This window comes from Monodelphis domestica, chromosome 3, assembly GCF_027887165.1.
Source record: "Monodelphis domestica isolate mMonDom1 chromosome 3, mMonDom1.pri, whole genome shotgun sequence".
NCBI classification, from domain to species: Eukaryota; Metazoa; Chordata; class Mammalia; order Didelphimorphia; family Didelphidae; genus Monodelphis; species Monodelphis domestica.
The window spans coordinates 63,368,822-63,396,566 of record NC_077229.1 but is presented as its reverse complement, the minus strand read 5'-3'; the positions used below and the strand labels follow the sequence as shown (position 1 = coordinate 63,396,566).

The following is a 27,745-nucleotide window of genomic DNA, read 5'->3' as shown; positions in this document are numbered from 1 at the left end:
TCCCCAACTCTTGCCCCTCCCATCCCTCTCCCTCCCCAATACGGACTACTAGTCACCATCTTCCGCCTGGTCTTCCCTCCTCCTGGATCCAGAGTGTGGGTGGGAGGGTAGAATATTTTGTAGGACTAGTCCCCGCGCTACAGAGAACGAACATCCTTTTTGGCTGAGCAGCAGGGACACACCGCGCCACCCGAGCCAGGGCTGGTCCAGCAGCGGGAAGGGAAAGTCGGTCCCAACTACTTTCCATCTCTCTTCTACACAGTAACAGGTAAGCCCTTCCTTCCCATCTCCTTTATCCTCAACCATTCCCAACGTTAAGGAGTTGCCCTAACTCTTAGCCACACGGCTGGTGGTCACTGCACCAGCTGCTGACCAATCAGGGGAAACTTTGGGGCTCCTATGGGTCTGTCCTCCCGGTAGCACCCCATGCCTGGAACTCACTTCGTCCTCAGCTCCTCATTAACGAGTATTTTTCCTTGATTTCCTTTAGGGGTCTTTTCAAACACTAAATCCATCCTGAAATACCCTCTTCCTTTCACAAAAACACCACAGTACCAGCCCTCTCATTCCCCCATTATCTTGTATCTGTCGGTATGTAGTAAGATGTGTGATTTCTCTACTAGAACAATAGAAATTCTCGAAGCAGAGTTTCTCTCTTTTACCTTTGCATAGTGTGGGCTCATAGTTGGGCTTGTCAATTGGGCTAATACATTCTTTCTCTCTGTGTGTCTCTCTGTCTGTCTGTCTCTCTCTCTGTCTCTCTGTCTCTGTCTGTCTGTCTCTCTGTCTCTCTCTCTCCCCCTCTCCCTCTCCCTCTCCCTCTAAATATGTCTGTGTGCCTCTCTCTCTCATATGTATATATATCTTGTCTCATATATATATGTGTGTGTCTCCCTCTCTCCATCTCCCTCCCTCTCTCTTCTACTCCCTCTCCCTCCCTCCCTCTGTTTCCCTCCCCCCTCTCCTTCCCTCCTTTACACACACACACACACACACACACACACACACACACACACACACATCCATATCCCATATCACATGTACATACATACCCCCTTGTCACTTAAGTGATTCAGTGGATAGAAAGCCAGACCTGGAATCAGAAGGATCTCTGTTCAAATCTGATCTCTAGTTATGTGACCCTGGGCAAGTCACTTGACCCCCATTGCCTAGCCCTTACCATTCTTCTCCCTTGGAACCGATACTTAGTATTGATTCTAAGACACCCCTCACCAACTACGTACCCTTGTCAAACATACATATGTATGTATGTAGGTCTTGTCATTTGTCACTCTTGAGTCACATTCAGTGCTCCAAAAGTTCTGTTCACCTCAGTTTACACATTTAATCCCTCTGTCATACCTACTTCTGTATCTTCCACACTTCTACCTCTAGGAACAGGAGCTGGTCCAGTTTTGGTCAAAGATCCAGAATAGTCCTTAGTCCAGAAGAAATCTGGTAAAAGTCTCGGGAATATTTCCCACTTCTTGAGGAAGAACACTGAGGGGCAAGGTAGACCCCAGCTTGGATTCAATTCCTCACCCTATTTTACTGAGAGTTAGGAGAAAGCCCTATTGGAAGAGAAATTGGACAGACTGGTTCTTAAGGATTGGCACCATTCATGGCCTGTGCTGATGATGCTGGGTAGGATGGCTTGAGGAGGCCTGGAGAGAAAAGTCCATGTTGGGCCCAGGGTCAGTTTCCTATGTCTTCATGTGAGTTTTTTTTTTTTAACATTATTTTATTTGGTCGTTTTCATACATTATTCACTGGAAACAGAGATCGTTTTCTTTTCCTCCCCTCCCCCCCCCGCCTTTCCCTCTCCCATAGCCGATGCATGATTCCACTGGTTATCACATGTGTTCTTGACTCGAACCCATTTCCCTGTTGTTGGAATTTGCATTATAGTGTTCCTTTAGAGTCTCTCCTCAGTCTTATCTCCTCCAACCCTGTAGTCAAGCAGTTGCTTTTCATCGGTGTTTTTACTCCCACAGTTTATCCTCTACTTGTGGGTAGTGTTTTTTTTAGATCCCTGCAGATTGTTCAGGGAAATTGCATTGATACTAATGGAGAAATCCATTACATTCGATTGTACCACAATGTATCAGTCTCTATGTACAATGTTTTCCTGGTTCTGCTCCTTTCGCTCTGCATCTCTTCATGTGAGTTTTAAAAGTGAATGCTGGAGCAGCCAGGTGACCTACTGGATAGAGCATCAAGCCTAGAGCTGAGAGGTTCTCATTTCAAATCTGGCTTCAGACATTTCCTACCTGTGTGACCCTGGGCAGATCACTTAAGCCCCATTACCACTCTACTGCCTTGGGACTGGTAACTCAGGATTGATTCTACAACAGAAGGAAAGGGCTATTAAAAAAAAAAAAGTACATACTAAGCACAGAGCTCCATTCCCAAGGAAGACCTCATTGGTCCCTCCACCCCCCATTTCCTATTTCTTTTCTCCCTTCCCTGATTCCATGGCTCCCAATGATATTGCCACCCTAAGTCTTATGACATTGTCCCATTAAACACAAGTTACAACATGGGTACATAAAACACACATCCCTGAGTCAAACATATATAACATGTTATACATATTTGTGTGTACCATTGTGTCACACATGTATGCCCCATAGCACCCCGTTACCTTCAGGTTACATATACACTGCAGCTGTCATACACTTTCTGCCTCTTACATACCTGGAGGTAATACAGCAGTAACTTGCTCAGATCTAAACTGTCAGCTACAGGAAGGATAGATTGTGGAGAACAGAGTCTTGAGATAACAAGATGAAGGCCAAAGCTCTGGGTGACTGAGCTCAGAGTGGGGTGAATTCAAGAGATACCAAGGAGGCAAAACTGACAATTGTTGGCAACTAATTTGTATGTCAGGAAAAGGAGTAAGGAAGAGTAATGAGTTAAGGAAGACTCCAATATTTCAAACCTGGGGACTTGGGTAGAAATAAGTTCATTTAGAAGACAACTGGGTTTGGGGAAACTGATAACATTCTGTTCATGTTGAGTTTGAGATACATGCAAATAGAAATATGTAATGATACAGGCCTGGAGCTCAAAAGAGTAGATTGTAATCAGTTTGAGGACAGGCATTATAGATTTTTTTCATCTTTATATTCCCAGCAGATACTTACTTAATCAGTATTTGCTCAGTGGATCAACGCACTGGGTGGGAAATATGGTGGATGCTTCCATTTTCTATTAGGCTATATATATTTTCTCTTCTCCAAATAACAACCTGTGATATAACCAGTGCAAGTATGAGTTAACCTAATTTACAAAGGGGCCTAGGCAAGGTCTTTGCCCTGTAACACACGTCTTCTAGAGGCAATCTCAATTGGTAGGCTAGTGAGAGAAGTTCCCTTTGTTCCCCTATTTCCCTGTTCATCCCTACCCCAGCTAACATCATTCTCATCCCACGCTCAGAAAAGTTTCCAGGGCTGACAGGTGAGATCACTGTGAATTGAATGAGTGAGGAAATATTGAGAGCTTGCTTCCCCATTCACTGGTCTGTCAGTCTGGGTTTTCCATAAAGTTTTTCATTTTCCATAAATTAGTATATTTCAGAATATTTGTTGATTTCAGGAAGGCTCCACCTTCCTCTCCTAGAAAATGGGTAGGAAGTAATACTGGAGAATGTTCTTAAGGAGGCTCCCTTGCTCAACAGTTTGGGACTACACCCCTAACTTCTACATGCTCATGTCCCCAGAAAGAGAGAGCTGATGTTCCATTTAGATTAATGAAAATGGGTGTTGAATAGGTAGGCCCCACCTATGACTTCACCTTTGGGGGTGGATCTTCTTCCTTCTAGGACCCCAGATAGAAATCTAATTTGAAAATGGAGAAGCTGCCAATAAATTAGTCAACAAATTTACTATATTCCAGGCAGTGAGCATTGATTTATAAATATAAGAATCTTCCTAAAGGATAAGTCTGACCATGTCACCCTTCCCCCCAACTCAATAAAATCCACTGACTCCCTAATACTTCCAGCATTAAAAAGAAAATCTTCTGTTTGGTTTTTAAGCACTTTACAATCAGGCCCCTTCCCACCTTCCTACCTTTCTACCTTCCTAGTCTTCTGGATCCCACTCATTCCCCTATACTTTACAACATGACACTGACCTTCTTGTTGTCAGCAATAGGCCAGGAGCTTTCTTCCTGCTTTCCCTTCATGCCTGGAACATCTCCTCCCTCATCTTAGCCTACTATCTTCTTTCCCTCTAGGCTTAGCTCAAATCCCAACTTTTGAGAGAAGACTTTTCTCACCTCCTCCCCTTCAGAAGCAATGAGGGTGATACTTGTCCTTTGAGATTCCTATGCCATGTCACATATTCATTAGCTACCTCCCACTCCATATTCATGGATTCTCCAATAAAAGATTGGGAACACATGCAGCTCACTCTCTCTATATCACCATCAGAGGAGCATGAATGATGGAGCCCATATTATTCAACTTTTTGTCTCGGAGTCTTTTTTCCTTTATTATGTTCCCTCTCTCTTCATCTCCCTCACCCATTTTCCCTCAGTTTCCAATTCTCCTTCTCAGGTATCCACCCATGAATATATTAATTTGTGGCTGCTAGCAACCATAAGTATCTATCTATTACATGAGAAAAAGGAAAATTTGGTGGTTCTTATTATAGTACAGCTGGTCATGCAAAGATTAAAGGCGATATACTTACTAAGAAAATATATATATATGTTATTAGGTAAAGGAGATTGAGAAGGACTGTGTGTTTGTTAGTAGCAACTTATACTAAATCAAGAGGAAATACCTGCCAGTCTAAATAAGGGAGGGGAACATTCCTTACACTGTTGAAACTGACTTTATAGTAATTAAGTCTCTTTGGGCCATTTAATGGAGCAATGAAGATATTGAAGATATTGTAACTAATCTTTCAATTTATGTAGAAGTCATACCGCAGAAGCTGGTTAATATGAGACAAAATTGAGTTAGTCATATTCTTTTAACAGGTTCTAGCTAGTCTCATTCATATCTGCATAAATACTCTGTACAAGATCAAGAATCTGACAAGAAGTCCTTCACTGTTTGGCAGAAGATAGTGGGGATGAACCCACTATCTACTGAGTCAACCCATTCTCTTTTAGCCTTGTTCTGGTTGTTAGGAAGCTTTTTCTAACATCATGTCCATGTTTGCTTTTAACTTCCACCACTCTTTTGGTGCTGCCCATTGGAGCCAGTCAGAATAAAATGAGCCCTTTTTTCACATGATAGCCTTTCAAAATGCTTGCCCAAACTAAATAGTCCCCACTCCTCTAACCAGCCTACACATGACATGAACTCAGATCCTGACCATGTTAATAGGCCTTCTGTAGACTCTCTCCAGTTTATCAGTACCTTCCTATTAGAATTCAATCCATTATCCTATATGTGATCCTACTAGGTTAGACTAGAGATCATCCTAATTTAAGGATAATGAGATTATCCCCTCCTGGGTTCTAGAATCCAAGGAATCTGAAAATTTGAATGCTTTGCCCAAGGTCACAGGGTTGTGCAAGGATTGAGGTACAGGGGATAAGGAAGGGTTTGTAATAAGGTCTGGAGGAGGTGAAGGGACAGAGGGAATATGGAAGGCTGGTAAGATAAAGGGATAGGTACCCTCTGTCTGAGAGACAATCTTTGTAATTCCCTCACACTCAACCCACAGGAGATGTACCCCTGGGTAAGGTTAGGTTAAGGATAACAGGACCAGTGTCTTTGAGTGGGCTTCTGGGGAATAGTGGAGTTTACTCTTCAAGTCTTGACTGGTAATTGAAACCTCAGAAATCCCCCTTGTCTGGAAGGTAGGTTGTCACTGTTGGCTTTCCTTGTTTAGCTAAGCCTAATGGCAAGTCCTGCCCACCACCCTCTCTTTCTTTGTTCTTCCTTCAATTTGAATCTGACTGTGATTTTCTATTTTTCAAGTGGCTTAATAAGTCTAGTAATAAAAGAAAGGGAATATGTATGTGGGGATAGGAGACTTACTTCTTCTTCAGCTGAGCCCAAATGGCTCAGCTTCAGCTTATCTACCTTCTTCTTAGCTTATCACTGTCTCTATCCTAACTAAAAATGGCAAGTGTCCTTCTTGGAAAGGTCAAGGGATGGAAAGAATCTTCAGGGTGACCCCCTGAAGTTTAAAGAGAACAGCTCCTTTCAGCAGCAGCAGTTGTTTGGTTCTTCCTCTAGTGGATACTCTCAAATATTCTCTTCTTCTGGGTAAGGAAAATGGAGGCAAGGTTTTTTGCACGGGTGGGATCTAGAGCTCAAGTTCCTTGCTCCTTACTGTAAACCTCAAAATTTCTCAGACTTATAAATGTTAGGGGTTTCCCCCATTGGGGAATCTTCTACTTTAAAAAATTTCCCTAGCAGATGGTGAGAACTCTACTTGAGTGTGGGGGCTCCTAGCTATGGGAGTGTCCCTGCTCCACCCTACTTAAGACTGCTGTAAGACAGAAATGGCTTGCTAAACAATGAAAAGTACTTTGATCCATGCTTATGGAAGGGACAGGAAGTTCTTTGAGTCATGACTGTTTTAGAATTGATACAATAGGATACTAAGTACCTATAAAGGTGGGGCAACTTGTAAACTACTTAAACCTAAAAGGGTGATAACTTACTCAGAGATTTTTTCTTAATGAAATTTGTCGACACAGCAGCCTTTTTTTCTCTCTTACTAAAGAGATTAATCTACTCAGCTGTGAATTCAAAATGGGCTGTCTTTTGGAAAACATCTACAACGATTGGTAGATGTAGGGACTTAGGGGAGGTGACATGGGAGAAAAACCACTATATAAGAAAAAGCAGATTCTCTTGAGAGATATATCCTTTTGGAGAAATCCTTTTGGAGGATCTCTGATGGGGATTGCTTGGGAAGAATCTCTTGAGAGAGGCTCTGGAGAAGGGAAGCTCTTGGAGGACAATCTCTAAGGAGGTCTCCCTGGAGCTCCTCTAAGGGGACTCTGTCCCTCTGGAGACTCTGGAGAGAGGCCCATTGGAACAGTCTCTGGCTGGAAGGCTCTCTGGTGAAGTCAGCTGAGATGGAACTGGCTTGGTGTCACTAAAATCCTTGTTTAGTCAGACCTTGTGGTGAGTGTTAAAAAAACTGACTGATTTCTCTTTTAAGACTCAGGTCTAGGCCATATTGGCTTGAGGCCCTTCATACTTATTCCTTTCTTACTCTCTCTCTCTCTTTCTTTGAATACTCATGTGTATTGTTAATTAAAATCTCTATAAAACCCAATTTACTTGGGTATTTGAATAATTGGGAATATTTCCCTGGGGACCACCTTATATTTGATTTTAAAACCCAAGACACTGTAGTGAAACATATTTCTGCGGTCAAATTTACTCACCCTCTCTTATATCTATCACAATTTATATCTTCCACTATTTTAATCACTACAGTTTAAGACCTCAACCATTTTAAATCTCACATTACTCAACAGAGTTCAAAGGACAAAGACCCTTTCTTTTCAACAGTTTCTCCCACAAGCTTCTTCTCTTACTCCACCTGTCATTTCCCCTCCTGTCACATTCCAAATGATGGCTGCTCAATCTCAGTGGGCAGATATACAAAAGCTGGATTCTAGTTTTCTTTTCCACAATTGTCCTCTTTTTATGTTGTGACCTTCCCAAGGTCACTTATATTAACTATACTTACCAAGCTACTAAATCTAATTTCTAACTACTCCTCCCAAAATAATAAATTTCCCTCAATTACTCTATCTCTATTCTATGCTAACTTTATCTAATCTAAGGAATTCTATGTAGGAAAATTTTGGGTAAGGCTAGTTTGGGGATTTTACAATAAATTCAGTAAAATATTTTGAAGGACCACTTTAGATAATTATGTCTTACAAATCTGAACTAAAGTAAATATAGAACAATATGAGTAATTAATAAAACAGATTAGGCACAAAACTGATGCCCCATATAGAACATTACAGATCCAGTACAGAATTGGTAACTAACTGATCAATCTGTAATTTATGCTTGACTAATTCTAAAATTACAGATTTTTGGTTGATGTTTAACTAATGCTAACTAGTGAGAAAGACAAGATTTCAGAGTATGAGGGTCTTATTCCTGTTACTTCCCACTGCCCTTATCTACCAAAACAGATCACTACCTCCTTCTCATCTGAAGGGAGGAAACATTAGGGAGGTAGATGAGGCCCATATTCTCTAGAAGAACACAGGAAGGATGTGTTTGTACCCTGACTGCCCATATAACCAAATGCTCATGGAATATGGCTCCTCTCCTGAGATGAATCCATTAGTGCTGAGTTACCCATTCCCTACTTAGTTGTGCATGTTTTCCCAGCTTCTATTTACTATTGTGCCAGGGCTTAGGGCCATGTTGAAGAACCCATGGCACCTGTGCTGAAAGGGGATGCTCCCCTCCCCCTCTCCATAAACTCCTGAGGACATTTCTCACATCCCCTGCACCTTTGCCTAGCAGCCCAATGGGAGCACTTCCTCCCCCATCTGGGGTAAGGTGTGAGGGTTGCAGTTTGGGCACTCAGTCTCTAAAAAGTTCACCATCACTGGCCTAGGGGAATAAGATGTCTGATACTTCTACTTTATGCTCTATCCCCTCCTGGTAGCATACATTCTTTTTTTTTTTAACCCTTACCTTCTGTCTTGGAGCCAATACTGTGTATTGGCTCCAAGGCAGAAGAGTGATAAGGGTTAGGCAATGGGGGTCAAGTGACTTGCCCAGGGTCACACAGCTAGGAAGCATCTGAGGCCAGATTTGAACCTAGGCTCAATCCACTAAGCCTAGCTCTCAATCCACTGAGTTACCCAGCTTCCCCCTTGGCAGCATACATTCTACTGCTTAATGTGGCTGCTAGATACTTTCCTCAGCAGACTGTACAACAAGCACCATCTTGGGGAAGCTTCCTTTTCCTAAAAGCATGGAGGGTAGCACATGTGTCTGACTGGGCTTGAGGACAATTCTATCTCATATAGGACACCAAGAGGTGGGAGAGTCAGGGAAAGTGGAACTAGAGATATCTCTGGTTAAAAGGAAGAATTTCACCTTCAAGTTTATAAGAGATGAAGAGTTGGTTAATAAACATTTATTTAAATTTTTTACAAGCTCCTCTTAAGTTCTAGTGAAATAATGAAAGGTCCCAAAATGGATATTGGGAAATTAGATTTCAGAATTTACCAAAGAGATTAGAGACTCATTATAACCTTGCTTTATCTCTAGAGGACACAGACATGCTTCCATTTAACAAGTCAATTCAACAAGCTTTTATTAATCTCTTAATTACAGGCCAGGGCTAAGCACTGAAGATACCAAAGCAGATAAAAACAGTTCCCCGCCCTCTAGTGGCCCAGGTTTGAAATCTAAGCATTATCATCAATTACTCAATCTTCAGTCACCACTCATTTCCAATCCCTTGCCAAGTATTATTGAATCTCTGTCCATAATCTAGCTTGACTCTTTTTCTTTTGACGTAGTCTCTTTTTCATCAAATATCTCTCAATCAGCCCAAGAAAATATCCTATCTCTTCTTTCCTTCATTGTTGTTTCCCTATATTATTGACCTTAGTGTTCTTCCCTATCTTCTACTCATTTGAACTTAATTGTTCATAATACTATTTATGCAGGATGCTGCTATGCTCCAATATTTATTCATCTCCTTTTATCTGCCCTTGCTTCCCTCTTCTTTATATATTTTCATAAAAGTCCCAGTTGTTCAGTGGGTTTCCTCTGTATCCATGGAGCAAAGTGGTTATAGCACTGGGCCTGCAATCAGAAAGACAAGTAAAATGAAATATTTGTCGAGATCTTAGCATAGTACCTGGTATGGTATATATAGTAAGTACTTAATAAATGTTTCCTTCAGAAAACTTCCATTTTTCCTAATCAAGTTTATTTCCTCAAAGAAAGTGCTCTTATAAATAAGAAGTATAGGAAGGCAAAGCCAAGATGGTGAACTAGAGGCATAGAAGCCCTAACCTCTCTGTAAATCCCTTCCAAACAACCTCATAATAATATTTCAAAATGACTACTGGAGTGGCAGAGCCTACAGTGACCAAATGAGTCATTCTTCCAGCTACAGATGACTTATAAGGTCAGCAGGAAAGGTCTTTTTCATTAGAATAAAAGGAGAGAACAATCCACAGCAAGTTTACAGCAAGGAATCCTGGTGTAAGCCAATAGAAAGGTGTTTTGCTTCTTCACTGCTCGATATTCTGAACCCAAACCTAAGGCAGCAATGAGGCCCTGAGATCCTGAATAAGCCAATAGCAAAATGCCCTATACCACCCCTTAGGTCCCAAGTCCTAGTACAAACCCCTGTAAGGCACTGAGGCCTAGCACACAGGGAAGGAGATGGATTCCAGAGCTCTCTGTCCAGAGGCAATAAAGGGATCTAAAAATTGGTCAGAAGGAGATTACAGGTGACCCTTTCCTGGCACTGGTACAGGACTGTTAGTTGCATAGGCCATACTTAGTTTGGTATTATAGCCCCACAGAAAGGGGGGAAGACTAGAAGAAGCTAGCTAGAAACTAGGAAAACCAGCAGAAGGGACCAGGTTTATTGATCTATGGTAGAAAGGAGACCTTGTAATCAATAACAGACTAGAGTACAGGCCATAAAAGCATTAACTACACTTCTCCTTAGACATACTACCTTGGAAGAACTAAAATTTGCAAATACTCAGAACTAGGTTCTGAGGGTAGTGGCAAGAAAAACCTGGTATTTACAAAAGTGTCCCCTCCACTCTGGAGACAGAATTCAACTTTAATATAAAAATAAAAGTGAGGGAAGAAGCCAGGAAAAATGATCAAACATAAAACAAACCCCTAACAAAAAGTTATTATGGATTCAGGGAAGAGCAAAACACAAACTCAGAAGAATACAATGAAATCAAAACAGTTAAAGCAAATCCTCTAAAAAATGGGAATTGGTCTTAGTCCCTAGAACCCAAAAAAATTTTTAAAGTAAAATAAGGGAGGCAGATGAAAAATGGAAAGAAATTAAAATGAAAAAAGAGTCAATAGATTGATGAAGGAGGCACAGAAAATACTGAAGAAAATTACATTTTAAAAGACAGAATAGCCCTATTGGTAAAAGTGGCACAAAAACTGATTGAGGAAATTTTCTTAAAAAGTATAATTTATGGCAATTTAGTTATGGGGGTGGAGCCAAGATGGCAGAGTAAAGCAGAGAAACTCAGAGTTGCCATGAAAATTGTCTCCATCCAATCTTAAAATAATGCCACAAAAAGAATACAGGAGAGAGAGAACCAACAAGGAGACAGTGAAACAACTTTCAAGAAAAGAAAAACCCCAAAAGTAGACATCTTGGGCACTAGGGTAAAAAGGGAGCACAGAGGGCAGGAGGCTACAGCAAGCAGTTAAGAGCAAGCCAAGAGCAAATCGCACACCCCCACCCTCACATCTGCTGACCTAGGTTTGAAGCCTAAGCCCAAGCCAATATTCAGACTCTGAGACCCTGCCTGAGCAAATAGAGATCCAATCAACCCACATCCCTTAAAATTCTAAGCCTGTGCAGATGACCAGAATCCCAGTCCAGGGCAGTCTGTGCTAAAGTGGGATGATCTGTGTGGGCCCAGAGCAAATCCAGGAGTCCCAGTCTGGGATTGAAGTAAGGACATAAATCCCAGTTTGGGGTAGTTAGTAGGCTAAAAGTGGTTCTGGATCATTTTGCTAAAAGCTCAGGGAGGAGCCCCAGGACAGGGCAATTGACTGTGTGCCTGATTAAATCAAGTATACAGTGAAACTAAAAACTTACACCTAAACATGAGGCTAGAATTTAAACAGCTCCTGACCTGACCAAGCTCAGAGTGAGGCCAAAAGCTTGCACCTAAACCTGAGGCAAGGCTTTAAGCTATTCTTAAGGTGAAAATCACTTTTAAAGGTTGTTATAATATTAATTTATGGTCACCAAGGAATTTACTTATGAAATTCCTAAAATAAAACACTCAAGTCAGAATGGAGTTTATGGTGGTTTAATCACAATGGGAGTAAGAAAAAGGGAGAGGGAGAGAAGGAGAGAGGAGAAAAGGGAAAGGGGTTAACTCAACCCTTCTGGCCAAGCAAGAGGGAGATTAGAGGGAGATTAGGCCCAAAGGGCCAAGGTAGAGAAGAAAATCAGTCCTTGACTCACGTGACCCATCTGAAGGGAAGCTGTCTGCAGGTCGACTCCCTCCTCAAGCTCCTAGCACAAACTCCCGCCTAGTTCTCTCCACAGGAAGTGAGTGAATTCCAGAGGCTGTTCCCTACCTCACTTCCTGTGCCTCACAAGTGCCAATGGTGACTCAAGCTTGGCTTAGGACAGCCCAGGTGAGCAGTTAGTTAATTCTGATTTGTCATTGACTAGCACATGCCCATGTGGTGTGGGTGTGCACAATTTTGGGTGCTAGACCAAGCAAGATGGAGATTTTAAAATTCACACTATCAGCATCTCAAAGGTTAATTGAATCAGCAGTGGAAGGTGGTTCTCAGAGCTCTGAGCCTTTAGGTCATCATACTATATTGGAAAAACTGAAACTGGCAGAAACTTAGAAAAAACTAAGAGCAATATCAAGTAAGGACTGAAGTTTAAGGCGGGTACCCTAACATCCAAGAAAACAAAAGCTAGGGAAAATGAGCAAACAACAAAAAAAAGCACCTACCTAAAGAATTTTTATGGAGATGAAGAGCAAGGTACAGACACACAAGGGAACAGTGAAGGCAAAGCAAATACATGCAAAGTCCAAAAGAAAAAATATGGATTAGACACAGATTCTGGAAGAGTACAAAGAAAATGTGGGGAAAGGAAATTAAAGCAATGCAAGAAGAAATGAAAAGGGGGGCCAAAAGGAGGGAAATGGTCTTAAAAATGAGAATTAAGCAACAAGAAATTAATGATTTCAAGAGAAACCAAGAAACAATAAAACAAAACCAGAAGAATAAAAAAAAAGCAGAAGAAAACATGAAATACCTTATTGAAAAGAACAACTAATGTAGAAAATAGATCTAGGAGAGCCAATTTAAGAATTATTGGACTACCTGAAAGCTGTGATTTAAAAAAAAAAAAGCTTGGACATCACAATACAAGAAATTATCAAAGAAAACTGCCCAGATATCCTCAGACAAGAAAATAAAATTGAAAGAATTCACTGATCATCTCCAGAAAGAAATTCTCAAATGACAACTTCCAGGAATATAAAAACTAATTTCAAGGGCCCCCAAGTCAAGAAGAAAATACTTCAAGCAGTCAGAAAGAAATAATTCAAATACCATGAAGCTATAATCAGGATCACACAGGACCAAGAGACTTCTAGATTAAAAGATTGGAAGGCATGGAATATTATATTCAGGAAGGTGAAAGGTCTAGGTTTACAACCCAGAGTCACCTATCCAGCAAAACTTAGTATATTTTTTCAAGGGGGGTGGGGATGTACATTCAATAAGATAGAAGGTTTCTAAGCATTCCTGAAGAATAAGCCAGACCTAAACGAAAAATGTGTAGTCCAAACATGAGACCCAAGAGAAGCCTAAAAAAGTAAATAAGAAAGAGAAACTTTAAGGGACTCATTAGGGTCAAAATGTTTGTATTTCTACATGGAAAGTGGATATATGTAATTCTCAAAAAATTACACTTAGTAGTAGAAAAGATAGAAAGAATATGCTTAGAAAGAGGGTGCAGAAGTAAGCTGATTTTGATATGATGTATCTGATGATGTATGATGATATGATATGAAGGATATATATATTTGATGATATGATGTGATATGTATGTATAAGATAAGATATGTAAAAAATCAAAAGGTGAAAAGAGGATTGCACTGGGAGAAAAGGGAAGGGGGAAGATAGAATGGAGTAAATTATATAACATAAAGAGGCATGAAAAATCATTATGGAGATGACAGGTAGTACTTAAATTTTACTCTCATTGTAATTGAATCAGAGAGGGAAAAGCAAATATACTCATTGGGGTATAGAATTTTACCCTACAGAGAAATATAAGGAGAATAAGACAAAGGAATGGGGAGGGAATGGAGGGAGGAGGAAGGTGGGGGAGGTGACAAAAAACAAAATACTAGTGAGGAGAAACAGAGTGAAAGGAAATAGAGCAGGATATAAAGGGGATAATATGATGGAGGGCAGTACACAGTTAATAATAATAACTCTAAATGTGAGTGGGATGAACTCACCCATAAAACAGAAGCAGATAGCAGAGTGGATTAAAACCCAGAATCTTAATATATGTTTTTATAAGAAACACATTTGAGACAGGATAGCACACACAGATTAAAGGTAAAAGACTGGGGCAGAATTTATTACGCATCATCTAAAGTAAAAAAAGGAGTAGCAATCATGATAGCAGACAAAGCTCAAGTAAAAATTGATCTGATTAAAAGATATAAGGAAGGAAATTACATCTTGCTAAAAGGTACTATAAACAATGAAGTGATATCAATACTAAACATTTATGCACCAAATGGTATAGCATCCAGATTTCTAAAGGAGAAACTAAAGGAACTTAAGGAGGAAATAGATAGTAAAACCATACTAATGGGGGACCTCAACCCCCTATCAAAACTAGATAAATTGAACAAAAAAAATAAATAAGAAAGAAGTAAGGGAAATGAATGAAATGTTAGAAAAATTAGAGTTAGATATCTGGAGAAAATTGAACAGGGATAAAAAAGTATATACCTCTTTTCAGCAGTATATGATACATATACAAAAATGAGCCATGTACTAGGGCATGAAAACATTGCAACAAATGCAGAAAAGCAGGAATAATAAATGCAACTTTTTCAGATCATAATGCAATAAAATTATAATTAATAAGGGTTTATGGAGAGGCAACATTAAGATTAATTGGAAACTAAATGATCTAATTCTTCAAAACTGGTGGGTCAAAAAATAAATCATAAAAACAATTACTGATTTCAATGGAGAGAATGAGAATGAGGAGACAGCATATCAAAATCTATGGGATACAGCCAAAGTAGTGGTTCAGCAAAATTTCTATCTCTGAGTGTCTATATAAAAAAATAGAGAGGGAAGAAATCAATTAATTGAGTTTGCACCTTAAAAAATAGAAACAGAATACATTTTAAATCCCCAGATAAAAACGAAATTGGAAATCCTAAAAATTAAAAGAGAAATTAATAAAATTGAAAGTAATAGAACTATTGAACTAATAAATAAGAGTAGGAGCTGATACTTTGAAAAAACAAACAAAATGGGGAAAGTATTGGTAAATCTAATACAAAAATAAAGAATCAAATTAACAGTATCAAAAATGAAAAGAACAATCTCACCTCTAATGAAGAGGAAATTAAGGTAATTTTTAAGAACTACTTCACCCAATTATTTGGCAACAAATATGACAATCTAAGTAAAATGGGTTAATATTTACAAAAATATAAAATGCCTAGATTAACAAAAGAGGAAGCAGAATACTTAAATAATCCCATATCAGAAAAATAAATTGAACAAATCATCAAGGAACTTCCTAAGAAAAAAATCCCCTGGGTCAGATGAATTCACAAGTGAATTCTATCAACTATTTAAAGAACAACTAAATCCCAAATACTTCACAAACTATTTGACAAATTATGACACAAATATGGTGCTGATTCCTAAGCCAGGAAGACTAAAAACAGAAAAAGAAAACTACAGCACAAGCTCCTTAAGAAACATAGATGCAAAGATCTTAAATAAAATGCTAGCAAAGAGGCTACAGCAAGCTATCACCAGGATTATTCACTCTGACAAGGTGGAATTTATACCAGGAATGCAAGACTGGTTTAACATTAGGAAAACCATCCACAATTGACCATATCAATAACCAAATTAACAGAAATCACATGATTATCTCAATATATGCAGAAAATGCCTTTGACAAAATACAACACCCATTCCTATTGAAAACATTAGAAAGTATAGGAATAGAAGGGTCATTCCTCAAAATAATAAATACTTAAAAAAAAACATTAGTAAATATCATTGGCAATGGGGATAATTTAGGAGCCTTTCCAATAAGATCAAGAATGAATCAAGGGTGCTCATTATCACCATTATAGTCTAATATTGTATTAGAAATGCTAGCAGTAGCAATTAGAGAAGAAAAAGAAATTGAAGAGATTAAAGTAAGTAATGAGGAAACTAAACTATCACACTTTGCAGATGATCTGATAGCATTTTTAGAGAATCCAAAAAAATCGACTAAAAAGCTGGTAGAAATAATTAATAAATTTAGCAAAGTAGCAGGATCCAAAATAAACCCACATAAATCATCAGCATTTCTAAATATTTCAAACAAAAAGCAACAGCAAGAGTTAGAAAGAGAAACTATAACAACTCTAGACAATATAAAATATTTGGGGATTTATCTGCCAAGACAAACTCAGGAATTATATAAACACAACTACAAAACACTTTTCACACAAATAAAACTAGATCTAAACAACAGGTAAAACATTAATTGTTCATGGGTGGGACCAGCTAATATAATAAAAATGACAATCCTACCTAAACTAATTTACTTATTCGGTGACATATCTATCAAACTACCAAAAAACCTTTTTTACAGAATTAGAAAAAAAATATAACCAAGTTCTTCTGGAAGACCAAAAGACCAAGAATATCAAAGGAACTAATAAAAAAAAATGTGAAGGATGGTGATCTAGCAATACCAGGTCTTAAACTGTTCTACAAAGCCATGGACAAGAATTCACTATTTGACAAAAACTTCTGGGAGAATTAGAAAACAGTATGGGAGAAATTAGGCTTAGATCAACATCTTATACCCTATACCAAGATTAATTCAGAGTGGGTAAATGACTTAAATATAAAGAGCGAAATCATAAACAAATTAGGTGAATGTAGAATAATACTATACCTGTCAGATCTTTTGGGGAAGGAAGGAATTTAAGACCAAGCAGGAGATAGAGAATGCTACAAAATGTAAAATGAATAATTTTGATTATATTAAATTAAAAAGGTTTTGTACAAATAAAACCAATGCCACCAAAATCAGAAGGGAAGCAACACTTGAGGAAAAAAATTTATAATAAAATTCTCTGACACAGGTTTAATTTCCCAAATATATAAGGAACTAAGTCAAATGTATAAGATATCAAGTCATTTCCCAATTGACTAATGGTCAAAGGATATGAATAAGCATTTTTCAGATGAAGAAATCAAAATTATCAATAATCACATGGAAAAGTGTTCTAAATCCTTCCTGATTAGAGAAATACAAATCAAAACAGCTCTGAGGTACCACCTTACATCTAGCTGATTAACCAATATGACAGCAAAGGAAAATAATAAATGTTGGAGGGAATGTGGTGAAACTGGGTCACTAATACAGTGCTGGTGGAGTTGTGAATTGATCCAACCATTCTCAAAGGCAATTTGAAATTATGCCTAAAGGACTTTAAAAGAACGCATGCCCTTTGATCCAGCAATATCCTACTAGGTTTATACCCCCAAGAAATAATAATAAAAGGGTTGTGCAATAATATTCATAGTTGTACTCTTTGTGATGGCAAAAAAAAATTGGAAAATGAGGGGCTGTCCCTTGATTGAGGAATGGCTGAAAAAATTGTGTTATATGATGGTGATGAAATAATATTGTGCTGTAAGGAATGGTGAACTGGAGAATTTCTATATGAACTGGAAAAACCTCCATGAACTGATGCAGAATGAAATGAGCAGAACCAGGAGAACATTGTACACAGAATGTGCAACATTGTGGAACAACTGAATGTAATGGACTTTACTACTAGTAGCAATGCAGTGATCCAGCACAATCCTGAAGGACTTACAAGAAAGAATTCTACCAACATCTAGATAAAGAACTATGGGAATAGAAATGCAGAAGAAAAACATATGACTTATCACTTGTTTGTATGGGTATACAATTTGGGGGTTTAGTTTCAAAAGATTACTCTATAGCAAAAGTAAATAATATGGAAATAGGTATCAAGTGATAACATTTGTATAACCCAGTGGTATTGCTTGTTGGCTCCAAGGAGGGTAGGGAAAGAAAATGTGTCATATAAACATGGAAAAATATTTTTAAAAATTAAAAATATATAATTTACCAAATGAAAAAATAATTGCAAAGATCCTTTAAAGAAAAATCCTTAAGAAGTAAAATTGGTCAAATGGAAAAGGAGATACAAGAGCTTGCTAAAGAAAATTTCTTAAAAATCAGAATTGGATAAGTGGATAAATGGAAGCTAATGACTCTTTTAGATATAAAGAAATAATAAAACAAAATCAAAAGTATAAAAATAGAAGAAATATTGAAATATCTAATTGGAAAAAATGATCTGGAATATAGATGGAGAGGTCATTTAAGAATTATTAGACTATACTATGAAGCAGTGGTCATCAAAACAATTTGGTACTGGCTAAGAGACAGAAAGGAGGATCAGTGGAATAGACTCGGTGTAAGGGACCTCAGCAAGACAGTATATGATAAACCCAAAGATCCCAGCTTTTGGGACAAAAATCCACTATTTGACAAAAACTGCTAGGAAAACTGGAAGACAGTGTGGGAGAGATTAGGTTTGGATCAACACGTCACACCCTACACCAAGATAAACTAAGAATAGGTGAATTACTTGAACATAAAGAAGGAAATTATAAGTAAATTAGGTGAACACAGAATAGTATACATGTCAGACCTTTGGGAAGGGAAATAGATTGATCCATTAGTCATCAATAGAAATTATAGGCAAACCCCAGAGCATCCCCTTGCAACAGCATCTCTCTCTATCTCTGAAGTAGTCCCTCTACCTCCATTGTAATTAAGCACCCTCAGGTGTGTCCCTATACTAGTAGCAGCTCTCTAGTCACAGTCAAGCCAGAGTACATCAGTTACAACAAGAAATAGTTTCCACTCAGATTATCTATTCTATTACAGTTATCAAATACCAATATCCTAAGTATGGATAGGGAATTACATCTTTTACAAAGCAAAATTCCACTAATTCTGTATTTGATAAAACTACACTCATTATATACATTTTCTGATCTTTTACGGTACATAAACCAAGTTACTGGAAAAAAAAATTGCACCACAACTACCCAAAGATGACAATGTCATAGATAGCACACAATTTTGAAAGGAAGATTCAACACCAGGGCAGTTTTATTTAGGAAAAATTTGTACTGAAAGATAATATGGAAAACAGATGAATTCAAATAAGATCTTTAAAATTCATGGTCAAAATTCCAAATGGCCACCTATGCTTCATTTAGATTGACATTTATCTAAATATTTTTAAAAGTTAAGGTGATGAGGTGGGACTGCCTCCTTAAAAATGTGTTTCTAGAGCTACTAAAAAACTGGCATTTACAAAATAGTAGATAAAAATATTCCTCTGAATTGTATAAGAAGGGAGGTAACAGGAACAACTGTCAAAAGACTTGGTATAAGATATTATTCAGATTTGGTTTCTTTCTCTCCTGCTGAATCAGAGACTAAGCCCTCTTCATTTTTAGTTTCTCCATTTTCTGTAGGTAAGTCTTCTTTATTCTCTTCTTGATTAGTCACTTCTGCTTCTTTTCCTTTTGCTCCTTTTTTTCCCTTTTGTGTGAACTTTTTTGTCCTCTGATTTTCCCTTCCCAGTAGTCTTTTGTAGGCTTAGGTTCAACCTTTGCAAGGACTGGTTTAGCTGACAATCTTGCTGACCTCCTCTTGGGCTCCTTCCTTACTTCCCCTTCTGTAGAGTTGACCTTCCTCTTGGGCATCTTGACTGCGAGTGGAGATCAGGTAGGTCCTTAGACAGGGGCGAGCACCAGCTCGAGCTACTTGGTTCTGGGGTCAGAGGGAAAGGGCAGTGGCTGGGAACCCTTCTTCCCAAGCAGCGATCCTGGACCTTGATGCTCCTCCTCCCGCCACTGGGTTCCTTCCATTATATTCTTGAACATGAGGATAAAGTAGAAATTTAAAGAACTCACTAATAACCTCCTGAAAGAGGACCCAAAATACAAACTCTAAGGAATATTACAGCCACATTCCAGAATCCCAAGTTCAAGAAGAAAATATTATAAGCAGCCAGAAAGAAACAATTCAAATATTCTGGAGCCACAGTAATGATTACACAGAACTTAATAGATTCTACATTTAAAAAATCAGAAGACTTGGAATACAGTATTCCAGAAGGCAATGAAGCTATGATTATAATTAAAAGTCACCTACCCAGTGAAATTTAGCATAATTCTTCAAGAGAAAAAAAGGGATATTTAATGAAATGGAAGACTTTTTAGCATTTCTGATGAAAAGACCAGATCTGAATAGAAAATCCAGTATTCAAATACAAGACTCAAGAAAAGCATAAAAAGTTAAACAGGAAAGAGAAATCATAAAGATTCAATATGGTTAAAATGTTTATATCCCTAGATGGGATGATGATAAAAATCAAGCTCCTAATAACTTTACCATTATTAGGTCAGTCAGAAGGAGGCTCTGCTGTGTCATTCACCAACGTATGTCCTAGTTTTCTACTATTTGGTGGCCCTTGATTTCTCTATTTGTAAGACTTAAGGGTTAGAATTCCTCATGGTCTCTTGTAGTTATGATATTCTCTGTTTCCAGAATTGGTTATCTGTGTTCTGACTCTATTCACCAGAGTTTTTGCATAATCACCACATGCTTTTCCCTAACAATATCCCTTAAGATGTTTCATTTCTTACCCTCAGGATGCTGGACACCCTGTATAAGTCATTTTGGACGACTGAGTACTGGCTCCCCCCTGGGTACACATGGGCTGACTTGGAAGATTCAGATGGCATCATATATCCTCATCCCAGGGACCTGCTGGCAGCTATTCCACTGACATTTGTCTTAACAGTCATTAGATATAGCTTTGAAAGGTGAGTCAACTATAGTTTCCTTTTATCTCCTTTTGAAAAAAATTGAAATTTTACTGGTGCCTTTTGTTTCTATAGTTCTTTCACAATATGCCCTTCTCCTCTTCCCACCCTCCCAGAACATACCTTCTTAATAACAAAACAAAACAAAAAAAAAGGTTGACCAGCCAATACAGGAACCACATCTAACAATGTATGCAATATTCTGCATCCCTAGGATCCCATATCTATAAAGATATCAGTTAATTTCCTCATTTCTTCCAGAAAGAAGGGAGGCAAGTTTTGTTGTAAAATTACCTAGCTGAAATTAACATGATTGTAGTCATAACTTCACTGCATCAATTCAATCAAGTTTTTCTCAACTTTCTCTAAATTCTGCACATTCATTATTTTGTTTTAATATTGTGTTTAATATTATATTAAATTGATGTGCCACAATATATTTAGCTATTTTCTCTTTAATGCTAACCTATTATGTTTTGTAAGAAAAAACTCTCCTTACACATATTAGTGGTAGTCTCTCGGTGTCCGAGTATGACTATTGTCTTTGTGCATTATCATCTATTGATGTACCCTCATGTGGCTTTGGAGTCCAAAGGCTGAGGCGCACAGTTTGTGGCACACGGGGCATGGGACGCCAGTTGTTACGGGAGGTGCGGGTGTGGCCTGGTGTCGGCGTTCATGTGCAGCGGCAAGACGTTGACGTCATTCATCTTCAAAGGTGGTGGCGGCATGGTGAATGTGGGTTCGCCAGCTGCTTCTGTCAGAGGCAGCGAGTTCTAGTTGCTTTGGTGTCATGCCAGCCCACTTCAAGTTTGACTTTAGCTGATCCTTGAATCTTTTCTTTGGTTGACCTTGTTTCCTGAGTCCAGCTGACAGCTCACCATAGAATGCCTGTCTTGGTATTCACTGTGGGTCCATGCGGATGACGTGTCCAGACCATCGTAGCTGGGTTTTGAGGACCATGACTTCGAGGCTGGTGGAGTTGGCTCTGTCGAGGACTTCCTGATTGGTGATTTGGTCCTGCCTCATGATTGACCAGAGGGAGCGTTGGTGGAATTGCTCCAGCTGTTTCATGTGCTTCCGGTACAATGTCCATGTCTCACAACCGTACAGGAGCGAGCTGAGGACCACTGCATTGTACATTTTGAGCTTCGTCGCAGTGCTTATACCACTGTGTTGGAGGACTTTGGAGCGCAGCCACTCGAGTGCCTGGCTGGCCTTTTGGATCCTGGCATTAATCTCGTGGTCTAGGGACCCATCATTGGCAATGGTGCTGCCCAGGTACTTGAAAGTGTTGACGTTAGAAAGCTGCGGGCCATCGATGGTAATGCACGGCTGGTTCGTTGGCCTCCCTGGTGCAGGTTGGAACAGCACCTCTGTTTTGCTGAGGCTGATAGTCAGGCCAAACAGTTTTGTTGTGGTGGAGAACCTGTCCACAATGATTTGGAGATGATTTTCTTGGTGGGCCATGAGAGCACAGTCATCTGGGAAGAGAGCTTCCAGGATGAGTCTCTCTGTTGTCTTTGTTTTTGCAGTCAGGCTGCGAAGGTCGAATAGTGAGCCATCCAGACGGTATTTGATGTAGACGCCCAGGTCTAGATCCATCACAGCATGTCATAATACTTGGGTGAAAAATAGGTTGAATAGTACTGGAGTGAGGACACAGCCTTGTTTCATGCCATTGGAGATGTTGAAGCGATCAGAAGTCTCTCCACCAGATAGGACTTCCCCTGTCATGTCAACATGAAAGAGCTGGATCAGTTTGACGAATTTTGCTGGGCAACCGAGCTTGCTAAGGATCATCCACAATGCGTACCTGTTCACTGTGTTGAACACCTTTGTCAGGTCTATGAAGACAATGTAGAGACTCAGGTTCTGCTCAAGGCATTTTTCCTGCATTTGCCTCACCGTGAAGACCATGTCGATGGTGCTGCGATCTGGTCAGAAGCCACATTGTGATTCAGGCAGGTTCTGCTCTGAAACAGATGACAGGAGTTTGTTGAGTATAACACGGGCGAGATCTTTCCAACAGTGGAGAGTAGTGAGATGCCTCTGTAGTTGTCACATATTAAATCAGGATGAAAGGGGGAGAGATACTGATGAGCACCTCAAGGTTTAGAGTAACTTGAGATTACATAGAACCTTCTCCCCTTAGAATCCCTTTCTCCCTTCAGGGCCCCCTCACCCTTACAAAGATTTATCTGACTCTGTAACTAAAGATGATTTAATAACAAGTCCAAAAGGGAAGGTATTAGGATAGAGGGAAATAAGGATTTCCTTAGCATAGATTGGTTTTCAAGTCTCTCAGCTTCTGAGCTGAACCCAGGCCTCACAGGCTTGTGGAGGGTTTCTTTTATTCCTATTCTATACTATATCTATGCCAGCTTTCTTAAATTCAAAGTCTTTAGCAGTAGACAACAAGAGGAAAAAAAGTTTCTGACCTTCAGGACTGGTTTAACCTGTCTCTTTGGGCTAATGCCCCTAAAGACCGGTGACTAAGTAAGCCTCATCCATGCTGATTTTTAAATCTCTGTCAAATGCTTTTCCCATGGCTCTCTGGTCCCCACATGACTTTGACCTACTCTCTTGGTCATAGTCTTTCTCTATCATTTCCAATCTCCAACCAGCTTTCTCAGCTATAGTTATGCCAAGGTTTTCTCTTTCCTAGCTCTTTTTTAAAAAGGAAGAAGGATCCTTATTCTAAAGACCAAAAGAAACATCCCATTTTATTCCCTACTGTAGCATTCCATTGATCTAGCAGGAAATTTTCAGCCCTAGGGGCCAGTTTCTTTAGAATAAAAAATACCGGGCCCTTTCCAGCAAGTAACAACCTTGGCCATGCCCAGATCATGTCTTCTCTATAGACAACTTATTGTACCTGATTTGTACTCTCTCGTCAGACACTTCATGCTACTTTACAGTGAGTATTCTATTGAAAACAATTTTTATCCATTCAAAGACCTGGGTATACGTTAGGCAATATCTATTTGCATAGGGATTATCAGATAGCTCTTAGGATCAGGGTGCCTCAATTTTTAAATTAAATTTTTCCAGTTATCACTATATAGATAAATGTATTAAAAAAGATACAACGGCGATCCATGCCCAAGAGTAAAATCTCTGTTTGTCTATGCTTCTTTCTCAGCTCTATTCCTGGACTCCTCACATGTAGGAGCAGTGAATTCCAGTCATACAAAAAATATGATGGGCTATAAATGGGTCATAAGAAATGGAGAGGTGCCTTAACACTGCTCTTCCTTATGTCTTCTGTTCCAGCTAAATTGGAGGGCACTGTTCCCCTGAAAATCCTTGAATACTCCTTACATGAGCTTACTTTCTTCCCTCACCAATCCTTGAAGTCCAATACTAATCCCACCTTCTCCAGGAAGCCTTTCCTAACCTCTTTCCCTCCCTTATCCTTAGTTGGAAACTGTCTTCCCCTTGGAAGAGGCCCTTTATATATTATTAATATATTATATAGCATACTATTATATATGTAAAATATAATATTAAGAATATCTATATGGGTTCTTTTTTCTTCTTCTACTCCATAAGCTTTGTAAGGGCACAGATAATGTCTTATCTAAAGTCTATATCTTCCCCTAGTGCTGGGCACTGTATTTGGTATGCAATAGTATCATTAACAAATATTTAATGAAATTCAGGGGAAGAGAATGTTTGCTCTTTTGTTGTGGCTCAGCAACTTAGGAAAGACCTCTGACCCACTGAAAGGGATATTCCTACCCCTTTTCCTGGGAGCTAAGCAGTCCTTTCCCATAAGGAAAATAAATGATGTTTTCTTCTAGATTTAGCATCTAACATGTGCCCCACAGGTACCCCTGCCCCTTCATACAACCTCTCCATCCTATGTTCCATCTCCCTCAAACTTCAGCTGGTGGGCAGATTTGGCAAAAATCCCTCAAGGGAGATAAATGAGTGAGTTCCTATGTACTTACCTGCTTTTTCTCCTCTCACAGGTTCATAGGGCTGCCCTTGAGCAGAGCCATGGGTGTGCATAATCCTATCCGGATCAAGGCTACTCCCAACCCCATCCTGGAATCATTTTTCCAGAATCAGAGTAAGAATCCCCAAAAGGTAAGCAGGTTCCAGGTTTGGATGCTGTTAAGGATTCTGGAAGGTTTAAGTCCCAATCCCCTTCAATATGCCAGTCCCAACTGTTTGAATATAAAAAGGAGGAAAAAAATGGGAGGTACTGTTTCCAGAGGTCACTCAGACATTTGCTCTCTGCACAGCTGTTTCCTCTAGAAAAGATATTTATTTGAGCATCAAGTTCTATCAAGCTTTAACCTCAGAAAGAATTAAGAGTTCACCAGAGGACTAGTAGGTAGAAAAGTGGATAAAGTAGAGTCAGGAAGACCTGGGTTCAAATTTGACCTCAAATACTTTCTAGGTGTATGACCCTGGGCAAGTCACTTAAACCTAATTGCCTAGACTTTATAGTTCTTCTGCCTTTGGATTCATACTAAGACAGAAGGTAAGAAATTTTTTTGAGAGCTTGTAAGACCTGGGTTCTTATCTCACTTCTGCCATTGACTTGTTTTCTGACTTTAGTTAAATCATTTGACTTTTTTGGGGAACCTTGGTTTTCTCATCTGTAAAATGAAGGGATGATATCTGAGCTTTCCCATTCTGTTTTGTGGACATAAGTTTCTTCCCTAAGAGTCATTCCCAATATTTCATCTCCATATCCAAACAGTTCCCAAGTCTTCTTGATTTTTTCCATAATATCCACTGAAACTATCCCTTCTCTCCATAGCCATTTTAATTAAAACCCTCATCACCTCTTCCTCCCCTCCTACAATGTTCCATTGCCTCCTCCATTTTTTCCCCTCTACAGTCCATGCTTCACACAGCTACCAATCGGACATTTCTAAAGTTCATGTCTAACCATGCCACTTCTTTGCTCTCCTGAGTGACTCTCTATTGACCCTAAGATAAAATATAAATGGTTCTTTTTCACCCATAAAGTCCTTTACAATTTGACTCTGGGCTACCTTTCAAGATTTATTGCACATCATTATCCTACATATGCTCTATCTTTTAGGCAAATTCACCTACCTGCTGTTATTTGTATTTGACATTCCATCTCTTACTCCCCAATCATTGTAGAGGTTATCTCCAATATGTGAAATGCTTTCCTTCTCTAGAAATTCTCTCACTTCTTCATTTTAGAAACCCTGATTCTCTTCAAGACTTCCACCTCCTTTAAGAAACTTTTTTCAGTTTTCCTACTTGTTAATATTATATTCTCCTAAAATGAGTTAGTCTTTATTGATATATATTGTATTTAGTTACATGTATACATGTTCTCTCCCCCAATATAGTGTAAGATCAATGAAGGCAAGAAATGTTTCATTTTTATACTTCCACAATGCCTGGCAGGTTGGTTTCAGAGACTATTCCCCATACCCAATGTAAGGTTCCTCTTCCCTAAAGAGCAACAAGGTTATGGCAGGGACCAGGGCTTGGGGAATGCTTTTATAGGGAATATGCCTCCAGATTTGTGGGTATTTGTGGAAGGGAGATGAGACCTCCTTGGACATTGCCCCTTGAGACAAGGCTCAAGCTCTTTGGTCTGAAGCATACTTCTTATCATGCTTTTGGAATCATTCAGGTCCATGGGAAGCAGAGTGAGCACTCTTTGTTTAGGAAGATTGTGTGATGTTATAGGAGAGGATAATCACCTGAAATCAAGGTCCTTCATTTTCCTGCCCTACTGCTAATATTTTCCTGCTGTCCTCAGGATAAAGTGAGTCACCTGGCCAGACAGTGTGGCCTCTCTACGAGGCAAGCCCAGCGTTGGTTTCGACACCGGAGAAACCAAGAGCAGCCATTAATTAGCAAGAAATTCTCTGAATCCTGGTGAGCTGGGGGGACTATGGAAGACTGGATACAAGGTACCTAGACTTGGGCCAATGGGTCATGGAAATAGACCTGATTGGGAAAGTAGGGGTACCATTTGTTCTTCTCTCAGCCCATTCCCTTCCACCCCCAACAATATGACCACATCCATTCATCTTTACCCCATTCTGCATTTTCAGTTGGAGATTTTTATTTTACTCCTCTTCTTTCTTTGGCGGTTTGTTCATCTTCTGCAATGTAAGTATGTCTGGTTCCATGCCTATCACATAATTGTCCTTCCTTATTCTTACCATTCCTATTGCCTTCATTCTTCTGCCTTTTTTCTGTCCATTCATTCTCTTCCATCCCTTTTATCATCTCTTCTCTCTCCCTATCCTCTTTGCTATCTACCCATACTATTCATATTGACCCTTCTTGCTTTTCCTATTCTTCCTGTCACTTCCCAATCTCTCTATTACCATGTCCTCACACCTATTATCCCTCTCCTTTTCCCCCTTTGTGATTTTTGCCCTTTCCATCTCTCATTCTCTTCTTATCTCTCCCTGCTCCATCCTTTATTCTTTCTATTACCTCTGTGTCCCTTAACTCCCATTGCCTTTATTCTTCTATTCTTGATTCATTCCTCCATTCTCAATCATTCTACCCTCTTAGACTCGCCACCCAGAAAATTTATCCTCCATTGTCTTTCTGTCTCACTTTCCCCCTTCTCTTCCCATCTATTTCATTGTGACTCCACCCCCTACCTTGTCCAAATCATTTCTCCCCATCAACCATAAATTGTCTTCTATCCTCTTATACCACCCTACCTTGCAGTCCCTGTGGTATTGGGAATTGAGGAGGTAAGGTCACAAATTCTCTAGTGGTGATGTAGCTAGGCTGGTCAGTCTACCACATCATGGGGGGGGGGGGGTTCAGAGGAAGAAGGCCAGAGTTCATAGGGGAGGGGAGGAGGAAAGAATGAATCACAGAACC

The 27,745-nt window shown here is 39.3% G+C and overlaps 1 protein-coding gene and 1 pseudogene across 1 annotated transcript; one reads left to right on the top strand and one right to left on the bottom strand.

The window, feature by feature from the left end:
- LOC100619489 (ceramide synthase 4-like) lies at positions 1–26,778 on the top strand. Its single transcript, XM_007489477.3, has 4 exons — positions 1–268; positions 20,717–20,890; positions 24,868–24,985; positions 26,655–26,778. Exons 2-4 carry the CDS (start codon positions 20,718–20,720, stop codon positions 26,775–26,777), a joined length of 414 nt encoding a protein of 137 aa, XP_007489539.2. The 5' UTR covers positions 1–268; position 20,717; the 3' UTR covers position 26,778.
- On the bottom strand, positions 19,332–19,765 carry LOC100619094 (non-histone chromosomal protein HMG-14-like; annotated as a pseudogene).
- Positions 26,779–27,745: the final 967 nt, after the last annotated feature.

What these genes read in the sequence shown, in the direction of transcription:
- LOC100619489 (XM_007489477.3), top strand. Translation starts at nt 20,718, where the DNA reads ATGCTGGACACCCTGTATAAGTCATTTTGGACGACTGAGTACTGGCTC. An exon ending in ATTAGATATAGCTTTGAAAG is followed by an intron (nt 20,891 to 24,867) that starts GTGAGTCAACTA and finishes CTCCTCTCACAG; the next exon opens with GTTCATAGGGCTGCCCTTGA. An exon ending in AGAGTAAGAATCCCCAAAAG is followed by an intron (nt 24,986 to 26,654) that starts GTAAGCAGGTTC and finishes TGCTGTCCTCAG; the next exon opens with GATAAAGTGAGTCACCTGGC.